Source organism: Amblyomma mixtum, chromosome 6 (genome assembly GCF_055824585.1).
Source record: "Amblyomma mixtum isolate Tamu chromosome 6, ASM5582458v1, whole genome shotgun sequence".
Classification (NCBI taxonomy): Eukaryota; Metazoa; Arthropoda; class Arachnida; order Ixodida; family Ixodidae; genus Amblyomma; species Amblyomma mixtum.
Window position 1 is genome coordinate 70,230,145 of NC_143017.1, and position 20,785 is coordinate 70,250,929.

The 20,785-nt window shown below is 43.8% G+C and overlaps 2 protein-coding genes across 2 annotated transcripts; both read right to left on the reverse strand.

The window, feature by feature from the left end:
- Positions 1 to 8,849: 8,849 nt before the first annotated feature.
- Positions 8,850 to 11,349, reverse strand: LOC149339327 (uncharacterized). Its single transcript, XM_089550459.1, has 2 exons — positions 11,151 to 11,349; positions 8,850 to 9,024 (listed from the first exon to the last, which is right to left on the reverse strand). Exons 1-2 carry the CDS (start codon positions 11,323 to 11,325, stop codon positions 8,888 to 8,890), a joined length of 312 nt encoding a protein of 103 aa, XP_089406585.1. The 5' UTR covers positions 11,326 to 11,349; the 3' UTR covers positions 8,850 to 8,887.
- A 2,397-nt stretch (positions 11,350 to 13,746) lies between these two features.
- LOC149339328 (uncharacterized) lies at positions 13,747 to 18,743 on the reverse strand. Its single transcript, XM_089550460.1, has 6 exons — positions 18,457 to 18,743; positions 18,066 to 18,134; positions 17,487 to 17,551; positions 15,578 to 15,761; positions 15,002 to 15,172; positions 13,747 to 13,876 (listed from the first exon to the last, which is right to left on the reverse strand). Exons 4-6 carry the CDS (start codon positions 15,732 to 15,734, stop codon positions 13,833 to 13,835), a joined length of 372 nt encoding a protein of 123 aa, XP_089406586.1. The 5' UTR covers positions 15,735 to 15,761; positions 17,487 to 17,551; positions 18,066 to 18,134; positions 18,457 to 18,743; the 3' UTR covers positions 13,747 to 13,832.
- Positions 18,744 to 20,785: the final 2,042 nt, after the last annotated feature.

Sequence of the window (20,785 nt, forward strand, 5' to 3'; positions counted from 1 at the left end):
TGCCGCTGGCCATTCTATGCCGCAAAAAGCTCTCTTATAATTGAAAAAAAAAAAACTATTTTTGTAATTTCCTGATATTCTGAGCTTGAACATTTTGTATGCAAATAGATAGCTAAGAATTACGTTTTGAGGTTGCTCCCATTCATGTCAAGCACGAAAATGCAACTACCCCGGTGCCTAACTTGCCCTATAAGAAGGCGCAGAAATTTTAACATGCTACGGCGCATGGTTTGCTTGAAAGAAAAACTAAGGAGTAGACTTCTACAGCATCAATGTTGTGCACCATTGGTTCTTGAGGTGAAGAACTTAACATAACGTACAAGCATTCTAGCGGAAACAGAGCGCGCAGTAATACTTGAAAACCTGCCGTACGAGCAAAAATTCCCACAATGCAGTTTTTTGCGTTTGGAAACATCGATGTAAAGCATCTTAAGAAATTTTCTTTTTAATTGTGGAGATACCTGAAGAGAAAAGTATCAATTAAAAGGAGAAAAGGAAAAATCCCCCAAAGAAAGATATTTCTATACGATAATGCCACGTAATTATTAAATAAAATACTGTTTCTAGAGAGGTTACTTATAAGTGCTTCGAGTATTCTCCATGCCAGAACTTCCTCATCTGATCCATATGAGTCTTCAATGCACTCTTTGGACGCGGCATCACCCACAAAGTAAAAATGAACACATGCTGCAAACATGAAAAAAAATTCTCCAGAGACCGTTGGAAGCTGCTGCAGGACATTTGTTATTCTATTCAGAAGAAAATTCCGTGCACTTACAATGCGCATTGTTTCGATCAGAAGGCGCTAAAAGGCTCCGTGCTCTTTGTAGCGCTGACGGCTGCTTCTTATCGCTTTCTGGCGCTTGTGTCATTTTTTTTTTTGCTTCGGGTGTCGCGTTGCACGAAGTTTTTCTTGCATTTACTACTACTCCCATGACTCTTTGGATCGTGTGGCACAAGCATTCATTTCCTTTCTTTAATCGCTATTTTTATTTCTTTGCCCTGTGAGGACACGCACACATTTTTCTTCTCTTGCACAAGCACTCGGTTGACTGGCTGTGCAACGCGAAAAAAGAAGGTAATGTCTCTGGAGCCTTCTTTTGTTAGCCGGGTACGCAATGGACACGAAAGGTCGCACCACAATACCTTGCTTCACAAAGAGAATGGCGTCGTGAAACTGTTCGTTACCTAGATGCACGCTTTGTCGAAACGAGTTCCAGCACGGTGAGCGTTGTATGTTCTGTACGCATTTTAGTTCGTGTCCTACTATTCTGGGCTTTTGTAGAGACTAATAAACACTGGAACGGCCATTATGCGTGAAAAATCAATCGTTACCCGCTGGACGCCCTTGTCAGAGGAGTGAAAATGCTGATCGAAGAAGTCAATTGAGAAGTAAATGTTTGTGTTAAAAATATGGTATATCTCTGGCATTTTATTTTAAGAACACCACTGAAAACTGGTAGAGAGACAAATCAAGCGGTTCTCCTATGGCTGCATTTTCTTAGAAAATGACTGCAAGCCTGGAAGCTATTGCTGGCTACATTTCCTATTAAAACTTTTTTTTTTCTGTCGGGTATATCAAAAAATAACAAATGCTAAGCCTAGGAAAAAGTCGAGGTAGTGTTACAAATTGGTCAAACTTTTACTAAAAGCGCCAGTCTTCGTTTCCTTTTTCGGAAAACAGTCCACGAACGGTTTCCTTTTAAATGCGAAAAATAATTCCCCGAACGAGACACGGACGGTGAGGAAACAAAGACACACAAACACCCCTGCGTAATGCGTCTTTGCTTCATAATCGTCTATGTCTCTTTCGCCCTGTTCTTTCTTCGCATCTTTAATAGACTAATTAGACCGTCAAGTTCTGCTGAAGCTTCTTTATAGTTCACGTCGAATATTGCCAAATCGGTTATTGCAAACGTTTCTTTCAGAAAAAATCAACCTCTGAAATGGCTACATAATCGGAGGCAGTTATTACCCTGCAGAACAACTCGAGCCTTTAATAGCCCCAGACGCCTACTCGCTCGCTTGCGTTCCTGGACTGCTTCAACATGGGGTCATAATTGTCACCCAGAGAGGGAGTTCTGTCACTCGGTCCTTGCTGCCTATTTCCACCAAACGCCTTTCCTCCAGTACAGCAAATCTGCCTGAAAGTCCTTGGATGCTATATAGTAAGCAGTCTTACGCGCTCGCTTCAGGCTAAAATTCTTTTTAAAATTCCTATTTTTTTTTTACGCTAATGTAGGAAATGGAGTTTTTTTCCCCAGTGCTAGAAGCAGTCATTATTATTCGCTGATGTGCAAGTAAAGATATAAATTTTATGTGATGCAAAATGTTGCGATTAAAATTTATACCTTTTGTTTTCGTTTCGAAAATTAGCACTGTTGAGTAGTCCGCAGCGGTGGTCAAATAGTTGAGCATCCGCCTTGCATGGGGAAGTTGTGGGGTGCGATCCCCAGTGGCGCCGAATACAGACTGGTGTTACATTCGGTACAATCTTCGCCCTGGCCTGGTGCACGGCTCATCTGGGACGAAATGTTTGAAAAATGGGTCTTCTACCCCACCTTGAGTAGTCGAAAAAACCCTGTACCATGTCGCTCCATGGCCACAGATGCCCTGGCGCCACAAAAATTTATTATCATGATTTAGTGATTTAAAATAGCTCCTATTGCTAATTGTTTTACGTGTCTTTACTGGTGTTAGCGTCGGCATGTTCCAGTAGTTTTGCACGCGTAATTAAGCTTATATTTAAAACGGGTTCTCGGACGGACTGCCTACATAGATTAAATCAGTACAGGAAGGAAAGAAGCATGGGGTGGCGCCGCGAGATGATTATAGCTTGGACGAGAAGAAAATAAGTGAGTACCTGACGGTGCTGACGCAGAAAAAAATGGTAGAGTTTTAACGTAGTTAAACTGAGTAGACTTGAGGAAACATGTGTTTAGCCTGATTGGCTTATTTTTTTACTTTGCTAGGTCGTCGACACGTCGGGCGACGATATTAGACTCAGGTTAAGCTCTGATCGAGGTTAAAGCGATCTGATGTGTTCGCGCTGCAGATGGAAGTTGATTATGATTACGATGACTACCACTTGCCCAGCCACGAGGGAGCGCTCGCCAGTCTTCGAGACGAGCCTATCGTAATCCTCCCGTATTCGGATTGTCATAGTTCCCGATTAACAAATTGTGTTTTGTTTTGGTTGCCGCTCTCTCGTGTATTAGTGCACTTTAGTTTCAAGCTTTTTTTTGTGTCGCATAGTGCGCTGTATGCGTTGCATTGTTTGGAAATTGCACGTATTCTTATGATTGCTATGTAAATTCTGTGTATCGTCTCTTTTGCTATGAAAAATTTTATTCTCTGTAAACTTTTGACTCCCACACCATTTTCTGGTTTCCGATCGACGAAAGCTCCTGCCCTGCGCAAGTTTCTGCCCGGAATTGAAAAATGCGCTGCCGGCATAAACTGCGGGAAAACTGGACAAGTGAAGGCAGAGGGAAAAAGAGAAGTGAGAAATGGAGGAGATGGTTGGCGACAAGCGAATGTCATGACTCAGTCACAACGAGCAGGCGCCTGTCTAATGCTCTGAGAAACAAGCAGACCAGCAAGCTGTCGGCTGCCGCAATTTGTTCCCGGAACTCCGCGTTTAGTGTTTCTTACAGCTTTGCATAAAAGACAGAGAATTCGTTCGATTGCTGCCACCTTCGTCTTAAATTTTTGCGTTTTTTTTACCTCTGTCCTATCTCTCCGTGCTTCCTTTCACTGCAAGCATTTGACATCTGGAATGTTTGGAAAGACAAGTAAACAGTAGAGTAACGAAACAATTTTTTTTTTAGAATTGCGTACGTCTCGCTAGTATTGTATTTGCAGGAATTTTCGTTCTTGTAATCCAGATGGGCATAGATGTTGGTGTGAGAAGAAGTAGGCGGAATGCTGCGAGGTACTTTTTTCACGCATCTGTGCCAATTATTTCCTTGGGGAGCGTGTTATACGTATACGTAGGCTTTTTTTCCTAAATCAGAGGAATTTGCCAAGCACTTCATCAGGGATTCAAATGTGAACTCTTTTAACCTTACAAAGAACGAGTCACGCGATTCGATTAACTGGTGCGAATTTACATTAGGAACACTGAGAGCAACGAGGCTGGATATGACCAACGAGGAAGTGGTCAGTTGATTAAGGCAGCCAACGGTGGCTATTATAGATTCGTTACCTTTTGAAAAGAATGATCGCAAAGGCGCGCGGAATGCCGATTATTACAGTTTTGAGGAGCAGTTGGACGCACAAAGCAAACCAGACAAATCATTCAGTACCCACTAAAAACGAAATGTCCGAAGACGGCAAACGCGATAGCTCCCATTGTAGCTAGTGAGCGAAATAGTCAAGATGATCGCACGATAAAAAAAGCAGAAAACTAATTGAAGCAACATGAGAAGTAGAGAATGCCCATTTGTCACATGTTGCTTAATTTTCACCGATTAAGCTAAAGAAAACAAAGAATCTACGACACAGTATCACTTTGAGTCCGATTATATTTGACTCCGGATTACGCTTTTACGAGGGGGTACCCAAAAGAAACCGGACTTATTTTTGTTTGAACTTATTTGTTCACATTTTAAGCACAGGCCTTCAATCTCCTTCAAAGTATTCCCCACTTGCAATGATACGCTTGTCGAATCTTTCATTCCATTTTTCAAAACATTGTTTAAATTCATCTTTTGTTACGCTTGACAGTGCCTCCGTCGTTTTTTTCTTCACCTCAGCAACATCAGCGAAACGCTTTCCATTCACATATTTTTTCATTCTAGGAAACAAAGTAGCACGGGGCAAGGTCGGGAGAGTATGAGGGTTGAGGAATAGGGGTCATGCCATTTTTGGTCCAAAATTGTTGTAGAGACAGGGCTGTGTGAGCAGGGGCACTGCCATGATGGAAAAACCAGTCACCCGACCGCCACAAATCTGTTCGCTTCCACCGCACACTCTTGCCCAATCTTTTCAAAACATCCAAGTAGAAAGCCTGGCTAACTGTCTGACCCTGCGGAACAAATTCTCAATGGACGACTCCTCTCACGTCGAAAAAAACAAATCAGCATTGTTTTGAGGTTTGGTTTCACCTGACGAGCTTTCTTGAGGCGAGGTGAATTTGAAGTTTTCCATTGGCATGATTGTTGCTTTGATTCAGGATTCGATTCAGGAACACTTGAGTTGTCCCCATAGCATCGTCCTTATACGTCTTTATTAATATTTCAAGAGTTTCCATTCAACTTTTTCCGAGCAAAAATAATAATTTCACCGGCGCACGCTGTTCACGAAAATCAGCCATTGCAAAAACGACATTCACACAAAACAGTCGTCACTCTAAACCTCTGCCTAAACTAGTCTGACCTCCTTCAACGACGGCACTCAGCTAACTGACTGGAATGTTCGTTCTATGCGCTCCTAGTGGCAAAACGCGGTACCACAGAAGCTTTGCCGACCAAAAAATTTAGTCCGGTTTCTTTTGGGTACCCCCTCGTATTTTCTCCTTCTTTGCAACATGAAAGGTATGGATTCAAAAAGAAGACAAACGTAGAAGGGGGCGGCAGAAAGTTAGGAGGGCGGATGAGATTTAGAAGTTTGCGGAGATACAGTGGCCGCAACTGGTGAAGGACATGGTTAACTGGAGCGATACGGGAGAGGTCCTTGCCCGGCAGTGGGCGTAGTAAAGCTGATGATGATGATGAACAGCCGAGATTACAGCGAACCAGCAACTGAGCACAAAACAAAGAAAACGTGAATTGCAGCACCCCTCAGGAGGCCATTTTACCTGCTGTGCTTTCACGCCTCAGTACACCCAAGCTAAAAAGAATCTGTTGGTAGCCTCTCCGACAGTTTGAGTAATTGCCTTCGTCCCTGAGCCAGGATTTTGTCGGTCTCTTTCTATTTCTCGTGTAAAAAGATTGCGTCTGTTTCACATCCTCGAGCAGCATCGCATATCAAGCTCAGACCCCTCAGCGAGCGAAACACGTGGCTATCCATCACTGCCAGTCCTGCAGAAAGAAAGAGGTAATCAGTTACGCGGCCGGTGGTTGAAAGTAACGCTGCGCGTCTTATCCTACAGCATACCTCGCCTTGTTGCAAGGTGAGCATATGGGAAAATGCTTTCATCTTCCGTTGTTCAGGTTGATGTTGTATGTTTAAGGATGTTTAAATATCCACCAGTGACATATCTTTATCTTTCTATTCCTTTATGCCGTAACTTCGGTTGACCTAGTTCTGAATGTTTAATGGGTTCTTAGGATGAATTCTGACGTTGAACCCACGCGACTCGTGAGACGAAGAAAGTAGCCGACAATGTAGAACTTTTTCCTAGTGCTCAAATCATCTTGGTGTCTCTTCCTCCGTGATCTGGAGCCCTTATTGGGCAGATTTTGGGCGAAAACTTTGGTTCTCTTGTTTGGATTTCTCATTGCGTTGTTGCTTCCTACATCAAACCATGCGTCGATTTTCTTGTCAACTACACGGAACACTTTACAAGTCGCTCTCGTTTTAGTTAACCTGTTGTTCAGCTTAAAATGAAGAAGCGACAACAGTAGCCTAACCACACGTAACCAAATGCGGTTTTTTTGCAACTAGACTTTCACTTCAGTCGGCAAGGTTATGTCGGATTTTTCTGATTATTCCTAACAGTGGAAGTCTTTGATTCATTAGACATACTTTCCCTGTGACGGTAGAACATGCTGCAGATCCAGGATGAACTTTTATTTTTTACACGCTATATTTTTTTCTGCTTAACTCTCTTATTCTTCCCGTCTTTGAGACACTTCGCTTTACGCCACGTGTCATTCTTATTCTGGAGCAAGGATGTACAGTCTTTGTCAAAAGTAACCAGGCTGCATGGTTTACTTCTAGCTTATGCAGTGGAGCTCTTACAGCTTCGCTGAGGCTGAAATGGTCGTTAAAGGTAAGGACTGGGGGTCTTCTTATCTTCCAGCACCTTTTGATCTTAAGGAAAGCCACGAGGGCTCCACTATACAAGCTAGAAGCAAACCATGCAGCCTGGTTACTTTTGACAAAGACGGTACATGGTGTAGCAAGAATTAACATAAAAGTGTTAAACGCAGGCATGCTGGATTCTCCCTTCGGTTTCCTGGTAACGCAAACGAGTACTTCATGCTGCGTGCAAGCGCCGCTCTTGAGTGAAGTTCGTCCTCACCGAACGATGTTCAGAAACATTCTGAATCTAACAGCTGTGACTATTTAATCATTTGGTTTCACTCCAGCAGCAACGCAGGAACACTTTAGCCGGCGTGCAGAACGCATACGTACGGCATTGCGTACAGGCTGTTTTTCAACATAAAACCAACCTCGAGCACCTTCAAGTCTAGTTTTTTTCTTGTGCCGCTAATTTTAATAGTTTAGCTGCAATTAAACAAACTTAAAGATTTAACGGTAACGTCCCAATACATAGACGCACTCCAAACTACTTTCGGAGGTAGCTACATGGCAACTGGGTCGAAGTCAATCACTTATGCATTCAAGTCCTGTATCTTCTGGGAAAAGCAGTTTTATCAAATGAATGCGTTGGCATCCCCTCCCCGACTTATTTTCCTGATGCCCATCTCACTGCCCCGACTCTCTTGTCCTCTCCTTTTTAGCCCCCTCCTGCAGTGCTGGCTCGTTTGAAGCAATCCGCTGCCCATACTGCTCTGTTTATTCAGTCAACTAGTGCCGGACTTTTGGCCATCAGAACAGTCATTAAAGGGAAGCTGAAACACTTTTTAAAAAAAACGAGTTTCTGACGCATTTTTGCACTTTCCTGCTCCCTGAACTCAAATATCACATTGAAAATAAACGTAGAGAACGATAAATAGCTTTGTTTTGCAGAAATAAGTGCCCACCGCCGCAGGCAAGCGCGGCGAGCCTCGTCGCCACCTGTGGTTGGTCGAAACATTCGTGACGTCAACATCGGGTACCGTCGCTCCTGCCGCGGCCAGTTCGGTACGGAGGTGACTAGGATCGAGCACGTGTGCCCGTGTTTATTGTGAATCTGCGCTAAATTATTTTACCTTATGGAAGGCTTTTATTCCACCCCAGTCGAAAAAAACACCAGCCCGTATCTGGTGTTTACACCAGACCGGAAATTCAGACACGGGTTCTGGTGTGACCCGGCCTGGTGTGACCCGGCCTGGTGTGACCCGGCCTGGTGTGACCCGGCCTGGTGTGACCCGGCCTGGTGTGACCCGGCCTGGTGTTACCGGGTCTGGTGTTACCGGGTCTGGTGTGACCCGGGCTGATGTTTTTGGTGTGGCCCGGTCTGGTGTTTTCTGATGTGATTTAATTTGGTGCCGTGCTGACCGGGTTAGGAGCCTTCGGGAACAATTTGCCTGTTTCACGATATGTGCCGCCCGCTGTGGAGCATAACGAGTATACCTGGTACCGAGAAAACAGGTTGAAAAGAAGCGCACGTGGGTGAAGCAGGCAAGGTGTGGCTCGACAAGACGCCAACTTCACACGTGAGGAGGCAAGTGTGAGCTCGACAGCTGCCCTCTTTTGTCTTTGGTACTGTTGCTGATATAAACTGCACAAGTACAGTTAAACCACCAGCTTCTGCAATGCTTGCGCAGTTGTTCACTATCACTGGAGAGCTCAAAGAGAAGAGTTGTGTGTACGCAGAGTGGCCGTGAGAAAAACGCAAATTCAATGTGCTTTGATAGCGATGCAGTGCATTAGGGTACACATAACAGCATGCATACACCAGCACTCAATTTTTACACTTACCAATAGAAATTTTAGGGAAAGAAAATTAAACAAAATTTGCACGCATACGCCAATACTCAATTCGTATGATTGCCAAAAGAAATTGCAAGGGCATGTAGAAAAGAAAAAAGAAACAAAATTTATTCTGATTCGCTTAGCTCTTTGAAGCAGCGGGCCTCTTTCGGCGAAGTTCGCAAGTTTTCTGTGATAGCCACAGTCTTATGCTTTTTTCAGCTTCCGTGGCTGCTTCGTCCGTCACTCCCCGACTGCGGGCATAATGCCTGAAGAACACTGAAAGAAAATCAGGCATAAGAGTTAAAAATAGCGCAAGCTTTGTTATTATTCTGGCTTCGGCAGAATTGTTGTTGTAGAACCAATTTCCAGGACATACAGTAAGTCTTAGCCTGACAATTAGCTCAGCACTACAAAAACCGCCGCATCTACTTGTAACGCCACGGCTTGTTGTAACAAAGAACAGTATGCTACATGATAAGTAAATTCATTCGCCTGATCATATCAAAGGGACACAGAGGACAACCTCATCCAGCTTTAGTTCTTTGTAAAAATTAATTGTATGGCTTTGGGGCCATGTTGATGTTGCAGAGTCATTCATTGCTGCGAAAATTGGGTTAGAAAATGAACCCATAGTTCGATTCACACATGAAAAGGGCCAAATCCTGGTGTGAGACCGTCCATGTTTCAACACCTGTAACACAATTAGGGCACAAAGCTGTAGCTCTGACGATGCACAATGCCATTCCTTCTGCTCTTAGTAAGTGTAGAAGCATGTGCAGCAGTAATGGTGAGCAAATTTAAGCGAAACACCCTAAAACACAGCACATCAAAAGAAAGTTGTAAATGAGCCTAGAATTAAGCCTAGAAGACTTCTGCCTAATAAGAGTAATAGTGCAACAAGGTGTTCTGATTCTGGGTAAATCTCAGCAGATATGTAAACAAATCACTTTCTCCACTCTAGAAAGGTTGCACAAAGCTATGTTGCCAAATCTTGTGCATGTGCAAAGGCCATGAGTGCCAATACTGCAAGCACGACAGCTGCTGTGACACTTTGCACTGCCTACATCATCAAAATGAGCATGTCGCCTTAATATTCACGCCAAGTGTAAAGCAGAAAAATGACTAAGGTCAGCAGAAAAAAGCGTTTGTCAATTGTAAGAATGCAGGCAGTGCCCAGTGCCCTAGCAGATGCATACATGGTATGGTCCTGAACACAAAGCCAAAGAACACCAAGCACTACTATGTATGCGAAGTGTACAGCAGGTCGAACTGCGTACATTTCCCGAGAATATGTTTGTGCTAAACCATCCCATAATTAGTGCCTTTGCTAAGGCAATAAAGATGAAACAATAACAAAAAAGGACAGGAAGATACATAAGAATGATACCATCAGCGTTTGCGTTAAAGGTGCACTAAAGAGGAATCTGAACTCATCTTTTACCGATGAAACTCGTTCTACACATTCCGAACGTTCTTAGAAACTGCGAATTATTTCCCTGTGCAGTCGGGCTCTCTAGTTTAAATCGAATTAAACACCCGGTTCCCGCCTTTTTTTTTTAATTCTCCCGCAGACAGTGGGCGGAGTCGACTAATCTTTCAACCAGTCCTGTGGCGGCTTGCCGCTCTGCCATCGGCAGAGCGATACGGAGTGATTGGCGAAAGCAGAGTCCACGCGTATTTTTATTTTTGTGGGCCTAATTTGCAGCTATGTAGTCTCTGAATAGATCTATTTATCCACGGAAATGTAAAAAAAAGCAAAATAAAAACGAAAGCAAAGCCGCCATGCGACTCCCTGCAAGGCACTCCATGCGTTGGCTGACTCCTCCCCGACTGCGGAGAATTAAAAAAAAAGGCGGGAGCCAGACATTAATCACATTTAAATGAGGAAAATCAGCCCCAGAGGGCAATAGTTCAAAGTTTCTAAGAATGCTTGGAATGTGTAGATCGGGTTCCCGTGGCAAAAAGACGAGTTCTGATTCCTGTTCAGTGCACATTTAAAGGTTTTAAAAATGCGCAGCTCTTAAGAACCTAACATTCCAGCTCAACATTGTCATGTGACAACAGCCTATTTTAGCATCACAAAACAAGTTATGTTCTTTGGTTGTTGCCACAGATGTGGAGTGCTCATGTCATACACTCATCTAGCGGCTCAGCTCTGTAGGAAGTTTTTATCTCTACCAAATGCTTCTCATTATGCCTGTCAAGTAGCTAACTGCACATGAATTCTCGTGCACAACAAAAAGCCATGCAATGAATTGATCCATTCTAATATGAGTCAAATAGTGTTTGATAATTATTACCTTCTCATGAGCTATTGCCAAGGTCGAGATAGCCTCCTTTCATATGTTAATGCAATATGACAATATGCACATGTGCTAACCCCAGTAGAATACAATAATTACCCCTTATCGTCTCCACCTTCAGCAGCGTCAGTGGCTTCTGCGGTGCCTTGTCCCCACCCTCTGCCAGGAATCTGTTGGACAGCGTTCCGGTGAAGCTGCGCTGAGCCAGCACTTCTGTTGACCACAATGTGGTTGCCGCTCTTTTGACAAACAGCGAATCTTTTGGCAGCGCCATGAGAGCATCGTATGCCTCTTTCGATATTTCGTGGTCATTGGCCAGGTGTACCTGCAGGAAAAAGAAAAATGGCATGCCGAACTGAAAGGGACGTACATAATGTACAAATTATCATTGTTTACCGAGTGCATTCTGGCTTAAAACTCAGTGTTAGCACTTGCCACAGCACCAAGGTCAAAATCATTTAAAACTTGAAAATAACTGCAGAACTTAAGCGTGGACATTAACAGTGCGATGGGCATTTAGTGGCACTTCTTAACAGCAGTGGAGTATCAAAGGTAACTGCATGCAGTGCTTGTAACTGGCTAATGCTAATCTGAATTCATGTTTGGAATGCTATCGGCAAATAATTTCAGAAAAATGGCTCTACCTTGCTGGACATAGCCAATTAGTATGTGCGCACAGTAACAAATGCTAAAAAAATAAGAACAGCACACAAAAAAGCCGTGCTGTTTGTGCTTCACATGATATGGTGCCCCTTGTAGAGTGGAATGGTCACGAAATTTCTATAGCCACCAGTTTCCCTTCTCAAGACATGTCATGATGACTAAGCAATGCGAAAGACCACACACAAAGACAAGCTACCCTTCCGACAGAGCTGGCCTCTCATGCTTCACCCTCATGCCTCCCCTTTTGCTGACATTGTGGGGCACATGGCTGCAACACAGGCTCTTCTACTGCTCAACCTGCACTGACCCCTAACATCTCATTGGCGTGCTAGCTGCCAGTGCTCTTTTTAAAAGCAGCACTAAGCATGATCATATGGAAAAATTTTAGTGATCATCAATACTATATGGGCTACCTTTGTGGACCAAACTGAACCTGTAAAGTAACTGCGCGAGCCGCAAGAAATAAACATCTGACTGTTCAAGCCTGACCAAAACTAGTCCCATATACCTGTCGTTAAACCACCAAAATAAAATGGATATAGCTTACTGAATTTTAAAAGCACTGGTAATGATGAAGGACAGAAGTGAACGGGACAAACACTTCTCCTCCGTCCTTACTCGTGCATTCAAAATTCAGTGTGCTAAACCAACTGGCCTAATAGACAAATTTTGTAAAGCATCTAGCTTGTTTACTACGCATGACAATGCTAAGAAAGAGTGCACAGCTGAAAAGCATACACCAAAATATAAGACACCCACATGCATCATCATCAGCCTGACTGCGCCCACTGCAGGGCAAAGGCCTCTCCCATGTCTCTCCAACTGACCCTGTCCTTTTGCCAGTTGCCGCCACCGTATCCCTGCAAACTTCTTGATCTCATCCACCCACCTAATTTTCTGCCGCGCCCTGCTACGCTTGCCTTCTCTTGGAATCCACTCCGTTCACCTCACTTCACTTCACTTTATTACCTTAAAGACCCCCAGTTAGGGGGTATTACATAAGGGGTGGGTACAAATAGAATTAAATTTTGTGTACAAAGATGTTATTCATTAAATATGGCGTTTATACAATTCAAAAATGAGAATGGACAGGTGGTTGCAGCGACGTCGTGTGGAAGGCCGTTCTAGTGTTTGGCTGAGCGAGGAAAGAATGATGCAGCAAACGTTGTGGTGTGAGTCTGTGGACGGGAAACTTGCAGGGGATGACCAAGGCGGAGTGAAATGCGTCCTGGAGGGCTAATGTAGGGTGGAATACGCAATGAGCTGTAAAAAAACTTCTGAAATAAACACATACTGGCGATGCGACGACGACAGGCAAGGTTTGCTAGGCTCAACTCTGCTTTTAAAGATGACATGCTGATATCATATGAATAACATGAATGAATGAATCTAGTGGCTCGGTTCTGTAGCGATTCTAGTGATTTTAACAAATAGATTTGGTTAGGGCTCCAAATGGGGGATGCATATTCTAGTTTTGTTCGAACCAGGGACTTGTAGGCAAGAAGCTTAACGTTTGGCGGTGCATGGCGCAAATGACGTTTCAGGAAACCAAGGGTTTTGTTAGCTGATGATAGAATGTTAGTGACATGCGCATTCCAGATTAGATCTTGGCTTAAGGTTACACCCAAGTATTTATAGGAGTTGGTTAATTGTACTGCGACACCAGAGATTACCTAAGGGAATAAAAGGGCAGATATAACAATTACATGTAGAGGTGAAATTCGTTTCATGAGCGTCTAGTAAATTTTCGCAGCAGGACAAATGTTGCTCGATTTGGATGGTGACCTTTTTTTCTGTTTCTTTTTTTTCTTTCATTCTATAATCTGTGTTTCTTGAATAAAAATTTACAGATGCAAGTGAATTCTGGTGCCACGTCTTATTTATGCTGCTATAGCCAGTATAGACAAGTATCAACTTGCTAAACATTCAACACCGGTGAATGAATATATGTGCATGCTACCCCCACTGATGCAACAGCAAGCAGTTCTCAGTCACATTTCATAAGACATGAAATTTAGGTGCTTTCACCTTTCCACTGTCTGTCAGAGTACAAACACCCTGGACTGGTCGTGGTTCTGCTGCAGGCGGTCCAGCAGGCACTGCTGGAAGGTGTACTTCTCAAGACATCACAGATGCCTCACCTCCTTCCAAAGCCGGCATGTCTGCACGCAATATGGCACAACACAAGCTTGATATTTACCTAGTAGAGATTAAGCCACAATTCAGACTAGTGCAGTAGGAACAACATTTCATACAATTTACGCTGAAATCAATACCCTCAGCCTCGAAGCATATCAAATAAATAATTAGATTATTCTTTTGTTATGCAGACATGAAATATGGGATCAATTTTATCCATACTTATGGCAAGACAGCTAGCTACCCCTTAGTACTTGCGTTTAATGCATAGCAAAGAAAAGCAAAATGCAGTTATTTCTGGTGGTGAACTTCATCATCCTGCCTATGCCCAAACCAGGTTAAAAGCACTACCCACTGACCCCCAATTTAGTATTGGGCCAGCTACAGCCATCCTACAGCCCACAGATTTCCTAATCTCGTCTGCAATGTTTACCTTTTTTTGGAATCTATTTCATAAGTAGTAATGGACCATTCACCACCTGTCCTCCATACCATATACTACCGCACTACTCTCTTTCTGTCTCTTAATGTTACACGCACTGCGCTGTCCTGAGGTTAATTTCAAGCCTTCTCAACATGGCTGCTGCCCGTACCGATGAATTTCCCATTAGCATCATGAATAGTGATTTAAAAACAACATTCTCGTATGCTTCCTTTGGTTTTAATGACTGCTGGCTACCTTCCTATTTATGCTGTAACAAGCTCCTCATTTCTATACCCTTCCCTGTTCGTTCCGTCATTAGGCTATCCTTGCAGCTTGAAAAACGGGCTATAAACTTGCTGCGAACTGAAAAAAATGTGCCCAGTGGTAGGTTAAGGACTCAGCAACAATGTCACTGGCAATTACAGATAGTGGGCATGGTTTATTGGTTTACTGGGGTTTACTGGGGCCCAAGGCAACTCAGGCTATGAGGGACGCCGCAGTGAAGGGCTACGGAGATTTCGACCACCCGGGGTTCTTTAACGTGCACTGACATTGCACAGTACACGGGCCTCTAGCATTTTGCCTCCATCGAAATTCGGCCGCCGCGGCCGGGATGGAACCTGCGTCTTTTGGGTCAGCAGCCGAGCGCCGTAATCACTGAGCCACCGCGGCAGGGCACAGATAATAGACATGATTCCGGAGTGCTGCTGATGACTTTCCATACCTTCCTCAGCTGATAAGCACGCATTGCGTACTTCAGATGACAGCAGCGTGGGCCCTTCCAGTGACAGGATGGGGTGGCACTGTTGTGGTAACGGTGTCACCGCCCTTGGAGGGGTGTCTTCAGCGGCATTCTCAACGAGTGCAATGCTAGCCACATTGCTCACTTCAGCAGCTGTTGACAAAAACGTTTGCTGTGTTAGACTTCCCGTTTAGCAAGTTCATTTTTTCTTGTTTCATCATACTTTCTCATCTTTTTGTTTTTGGTCTTTTTAGGTAATTTATCTAAGCTCCACTAAGAACATGAACATATGCAGCTAAAGTTCACATTTCCACTGTGATGCAGACGTTAGGATCATTAAAGCCATGGTGTTAGTGTAAAACTGCATTTCTACAACCAATGAGGAATGTAATAAACATGCAAAATTTTTAACACTTGCTTTCCCAAAAAGAAGTCCTTTTTATAATGCACTTGTGTATTTTTAACACACTGGAGCTTACAAGAAAAAAGTACTAACTTACAGGCTGTAGCAAGCGGTATCCAGATTAAGAAGTAGGCATACTGCCATACAAGACTAACCTGGAGCTGAGAGGCATTTCAGAAGCTGCTCCTGCAGCTTCATGTTTAACTGCCACAGCTTCGAATTTTCTTTCTTGAGGGCTTCCAGCTCCTCTTTTAGCGCATTGCTTTCTCTGAGTGCCACAATGTCCTCATTGGCACTTCTTTTCGCAGCCATTCTCAACTTCTTCACCTTTTTTGTTGACTAGAATTAAAGCATAGGCATAACCAATATAAATGCAGCAAATGTGTATCATGCACAAGTCATCATGCACTTCGTATATAATCAGCATACTGGCATTTGTTTGACCATTGCAAGGAGATTCACCCACTTGCCACAGGTACACTAGGCGTTTCCTCATCCATAACACGGTACTGTTGGCCGCAAAAGTTTGCAGGATCTGTGATGCGTGGCGGGGCGAAGCAAAACAACATTGCTGCGTGATCTGCCATAACAGAGCATAGTATCCAGGCTCATGTGAACCTCAACACCACGCTCTGTGATGGCAGATGGCAGTCATTCCAGAATTGTAAAGCGAGCTGTAGCTACGTCTTGCCTGAAACCAGCTATAAAAAAATCTTGACCCTACTCGATAATTCACAGCGTAGACCAACAGGTCTCCCAATTGAAGGAGAGCGGTTATCCGGAGCAGTTACTTTGCGGCATTGCTGAAAGCTTACTAAGAGAAGTTACTGGGTCCTACAAAACTAAGAAAATGAGCTACGAGGGACGCCCTGCCGTGATGCTGTATGTTCACAATATCTCCCACAGAATAAGGAGGACAGCTAACAAGTACGGAGTCCAGGTGGTTTTTTCAGCTGCCAATAAGCTCATTGGAATGTGTAAAAAGGTCAACGAGAATGAAGACCACAAAAAGAAACCTGGGTGCAACATCAAACATGAAAACACCTATGTAAAGTGTGACGAAAACGTCATTTACAGCATTCCGCTCAGCTGCCAACAAACTTACGCAGGGCAAACGGGAAGATGCCTTAACAAGAGGCTCCGGGAACACGAAAGATCATGTGAACAACTTGCAAAGTCCGGGAATCTGGCAGCTCATTTCGCACACTGTAAATGCATACCCTTGCTAAAAAACACCAAGGTAATAGGTAGGGCTAGAAACGGACGGGAACAAGAAATTATCAAAGCTTTTGCAATGCACATTGCTCCAAAACAAACCAAACCAAACCAAACCAGATAAGCAATGCGTCAGCTCCCCTTCAGTGATGTTAGGGGGAACAGAATTAACCTCCCTCAAGAACAGTAATCTTCGGCTGTTGTAAGCGCGCGTAGTTTTTACCTGTTTTTCCTTCATTCTTGTCGTCAAATGTGTGTATATAGTCATGTTTCTTCTGAGATTAAACAGTATTTAGAAAGCGCTTCGTCCTGTGCGTTTTCAGTGTTTTTATAGCGCTCACCAATTCCTTCAAGTATGTATTTCCAACTTGCCCCAGTAGTAGCTCTTTTGTCTTTTACATTGCAAGACACCACAGCTACTCCCACAGGCAGTCACTTCCATACTGATGGTCAAAAAAATTCAAGTGCAAGAGTAGGGATCCTTACCACATCGTTGCAAGCTAGCTAATGACTTAGGTTGGGCACAAGGTACACTCATAGAGAAAAGTTTGCTGGATGTCGATTTTCCGAAAATATTTATTTTTGCATTGCCTCGCCAGGCAGTCAGCTGAAATTTGTTCAATAAGATCGAGTATCCATGTCCCCTCCTCATTCTAGGCTTTTGATTAAATTGTTCTGGCTAACAGCACAGAGAAAATGTTTCACAAAGAACTCTCATCCCACAAATTTTTATCCATTACTGCACAAGAACACTGCAGTATAGCTAGATACCCTCCGCTGCACAAAGCAAACAGAAGGAAAGTATCCATTATGTGACAGGGTCAAACTTGCACTGTAGTTCAAACTTACCTGAAGGTTGCTGCTGTAAGCTGCAGGTACTATATAGCTGCTAGCTTAGGTCAGTCACATCCTCACTGTATGGACAAGAAAATAAAGTACGAGAGAGCACCTTATACAGCACGTTGTCAACGATGCAGCAAAACACAATCTCTGTCGAAACTACAATGCCCACAGGGCTCACTGATGAATCACGCATCAGGGCACTGACAGCATATTTGATGATCCACAGCTGCACAGGAGTAAGGAAGAGAGGTCTGGTCACAATCCAGGAACATGTGGCTCTAGGGGTGTCATATATGGTCCTGCTATCTGGCTCAGCATTGAGCCCTGTGGGCATAACATGTTTGGCAAAGTTATACCAAAGCACTGCAAGAGCTCATTGCACTCAGTGATTGGGAAGTAAGTGAAAAATGTGACTGAAGCTCGCAAATTTAACACAACAGTTAAGCTGTCCTAAACAATGCTACTGCACAGTGCAAAGTACTGTGCAGTGAGTGGATGGTTGGAGACTTCCATTTGACAAGCCTAATAAATAAATTGATAAGCTGTGGAAGTATGGACAACTTTTATATGACATTTTCAACCTACCTGTGCTTTGCACGGCTTGGCATAATTAATGTAGGCACCAATACACTCGGTAGCCCGGCCACATCCACACTGCAAAGGCAACAGAAAAGAAAAACTCAGTCGCGAAGCGCTGAAAAACTAACACCGTCCTGGCGCTATGCTTTTCGTGCATTCTGTTTTATCGTAATTATGAACCTACGCGCAATTGCCTTAAGATTCACACCATGCAACTAAACACCGTCTCAACTTTTTTTTTACAAACACGAGAAACACGTTTGCGGCAGCTATTGCATAGTGCTTGCAATTTCCCCTCCGTGGCAAACAAGTAGCGCAACAGAGTACAACTGCGTTAATGCGCTTTAGTCATCCCACAGCAACACCCTGAAAGTAATTTTCAAGCACAGTTACTTACCTCGCAAGTGTTAACACCATGGCCGCTTCTTTCATCCGAAGCAACAAAGCATGTCTCGGCAAGGGGTCAGGCGACACCGGAGCTTTTTCATGAGAGCTTCAGAATCAAACGAGCGTCTTTTCGAGCGCGTAGATGACACAACACATTTGTAGCACAGCCAAGCAACCACAGAGCGAACAAACCGCACATTGCAGCAAAAGTAAAGGTCGAAAGGAGCACCGCGCGACGAAAACCAACGAGACCATCGCGCCACAAATATTGGCTTGGCTGATAGATTGGATTGGGTTGACTTTTAGGCTTACCGCTCTGCCGCGGCCCCTGGTAGGAGTTTATTCGGGTTTGTTTTCATGGAAGGCAGCATGCATGGCTACATGCCTCGGTTACCTCGAAGGAGTGCTGCAGGATAAAAGGGCGTTAATTATGAGCATTGGCGCCAGAAAGCCAAGCGATTCGTTTAATTCTGGTTCTTTTACATCAAAACCACAGTTGAGTGATCTTAATCAATCTGAATATTAAACTAGTTGGTGGCAGAAATGTGATTGTGTGAATTTTGGCATTGGCAAAATAGAATTTGTTTTAAAATGTTCGCCTGAGGGAAAACAAATTATATATGCCATGTAAGCTCACATCCCAAGAGGGATGTTTACGGATACTCCTCGGACATCCGCCGGCGGATGTCCGCCAGCCATCTAAAAACGAACGTCCCTCGTACATACACAGATCTCCGATGCGTATATCCGAATATGGACATACGTAGGCATGCCCTATGGACATCCCAGCCTGGCACTGGAGATTCGGACGTTACTCGGACCTACCCCGGATACCCGTGGTTGACTGGGTAAAGTTGGAAGATGCGCTTCTTTCCTCTCGTCTCTATCTTTTTCCTGTGTACGTCTTTTTAGAGCACACCCTTTCAAATATGGATATGTACCAACTAGCCCGTCAAAAAGCTTTACTAATATAAGTTCTTGCTGTCACATTCGAAGCTATAGAAATCTCATAAAAAGGAACTGCGCGCATTATGCAACTCAAAATGTGGTGGAAATAATCCAGTTAGACTGAGAAAAGCTTCTTTGGTAAAAAAAAAAAAGCTTCGCGATCATTTTATGCGAACAGCTAAGAATAATAAACCGTACGTATGACAAACCCAGAAACTCAGGCATGATTTAAGTAGAAATATGGCACTCTCTAACCCCCCCCCCCCCCCGCCAATAAAAAAAATTACGTAGGAAGGCCATGCCGAACTCCACTTTTTCGGCGAAAAATATCCAAGAAGTATACGCATGTGAAATGAGCCCTCGCTCGTAAATTACAGGCCCCTCAAATTACAGGCCCCTCTTTCTGTGGTCGCTTAATTTTTCTGCCTGTGATATTTCTTAACTTTTACCAGTTAACAGCAACTGAAACAAAGATCTCAGTAAAGGAAGCCAAAATAAATGGTACAGGTCGCGGAAGCAAAAGGGATGGACATCTCTGATTACAATTAAAGGAAAGCCGCTGTGGTGGTTACAGTAGTATATGCATCTAATTGTGTGTAATGTCTTGATTGTAATGATGCGCAAGACATTGCTGTACATGGATTATTCCGTGGTGTTCTCTTACGAGCGCTAAATAATTATAATCAAATTTCTTTCTCGTGCTATTTCGGTTTCAACAGCCTATAGCGATGGCTGTGACGCCAACGTGTGTTTATAGCTAACAAGGCAAGAGCGGGGCCTAAAGCTGGTCCTTCATAGTGCAGATATCGCGCTTACTGATACTGATAACATATATTGCTATTCTGTGCATGTGCTGTTTGTGTCAGTTGTCTGCACTGTGCTTATGGTTCACAGGTCACGGGAGACATGAAAAAACTGCGATACGTTGATTAGTCGTTTTACTTCGCTACAATGCAGTCTGCTTCAAGAATCGGAATGACAACGAATGTAGAAGCAGAGATTATATTGTAGTTTTTTTCATGTCTCGCGCTTCTTGACCTATAAGCCACTTTGACGGTACAGTCATCGTTCGGCTGTTATAAACCGAAACCGAAACAGCATGACAAAACATTTCCCTGCTCACAGATCTACAGTATCTACCGCGAAGAAAGAACTGTGAAAAACGGTCATTTACGCTTGTATTAATGAAAAAAAAGGTATTGTTTTGAGAGTTCAGAGGTGCAAAGCGGCGGCGTGATGGTTACGTAACTGTGGAGGCCGAGACCGCGCGCCAATAGCGCAGTCTATTTTTCCATGGTGCGCTCCTTCGTGCCTCGCCTTCGTTGAGTGCGTCTGTTAATCTGTGTCGCCTTTTTGGTACTCGGTTCGAAGGCTTTCTTTTACCAGCAGGC

Bases quoted from the DNA above. Each gene is read 5' to 3' on its own strand.
- LOC149339328 (XM_089550460.1), bottom strand. From the start codon at position 15,734: ATGGCTGCGAAAAGAAGTGCCAATGAGGACATTGTGGCACTCAGAGAA. The intron at 15,173-15,577 runs GTTAGTCTTGTA...TTTTGTCAACAG, and splicing joins GAAATGCCTCTCAGCTCCAG to CTGCTGAAGTGAGCAATGTG. The intron at 13,877-15,001 runs GTATGGAAAGTC...TATTGCGTGCAG, and splicing joins GTGCTTATCAGCTGAGGAAG to ACATGCCGGCTTTGGAAGGA.
- LOC149339327 (XM_089550459.1), bottom strand. From the start codon at position 11,325: ATGGCGCTGCCAAAAGATTCGCTGTTTGTCAAAAGAGCGGCAACCACA. The intron at 9,025-11,150 runs GTAATTATTGTA...ATTTTCTTTCAG, and splicing joins GAAGGTGGAGACGATAAGGG to TGTTCTTCAGGCATTATGCC.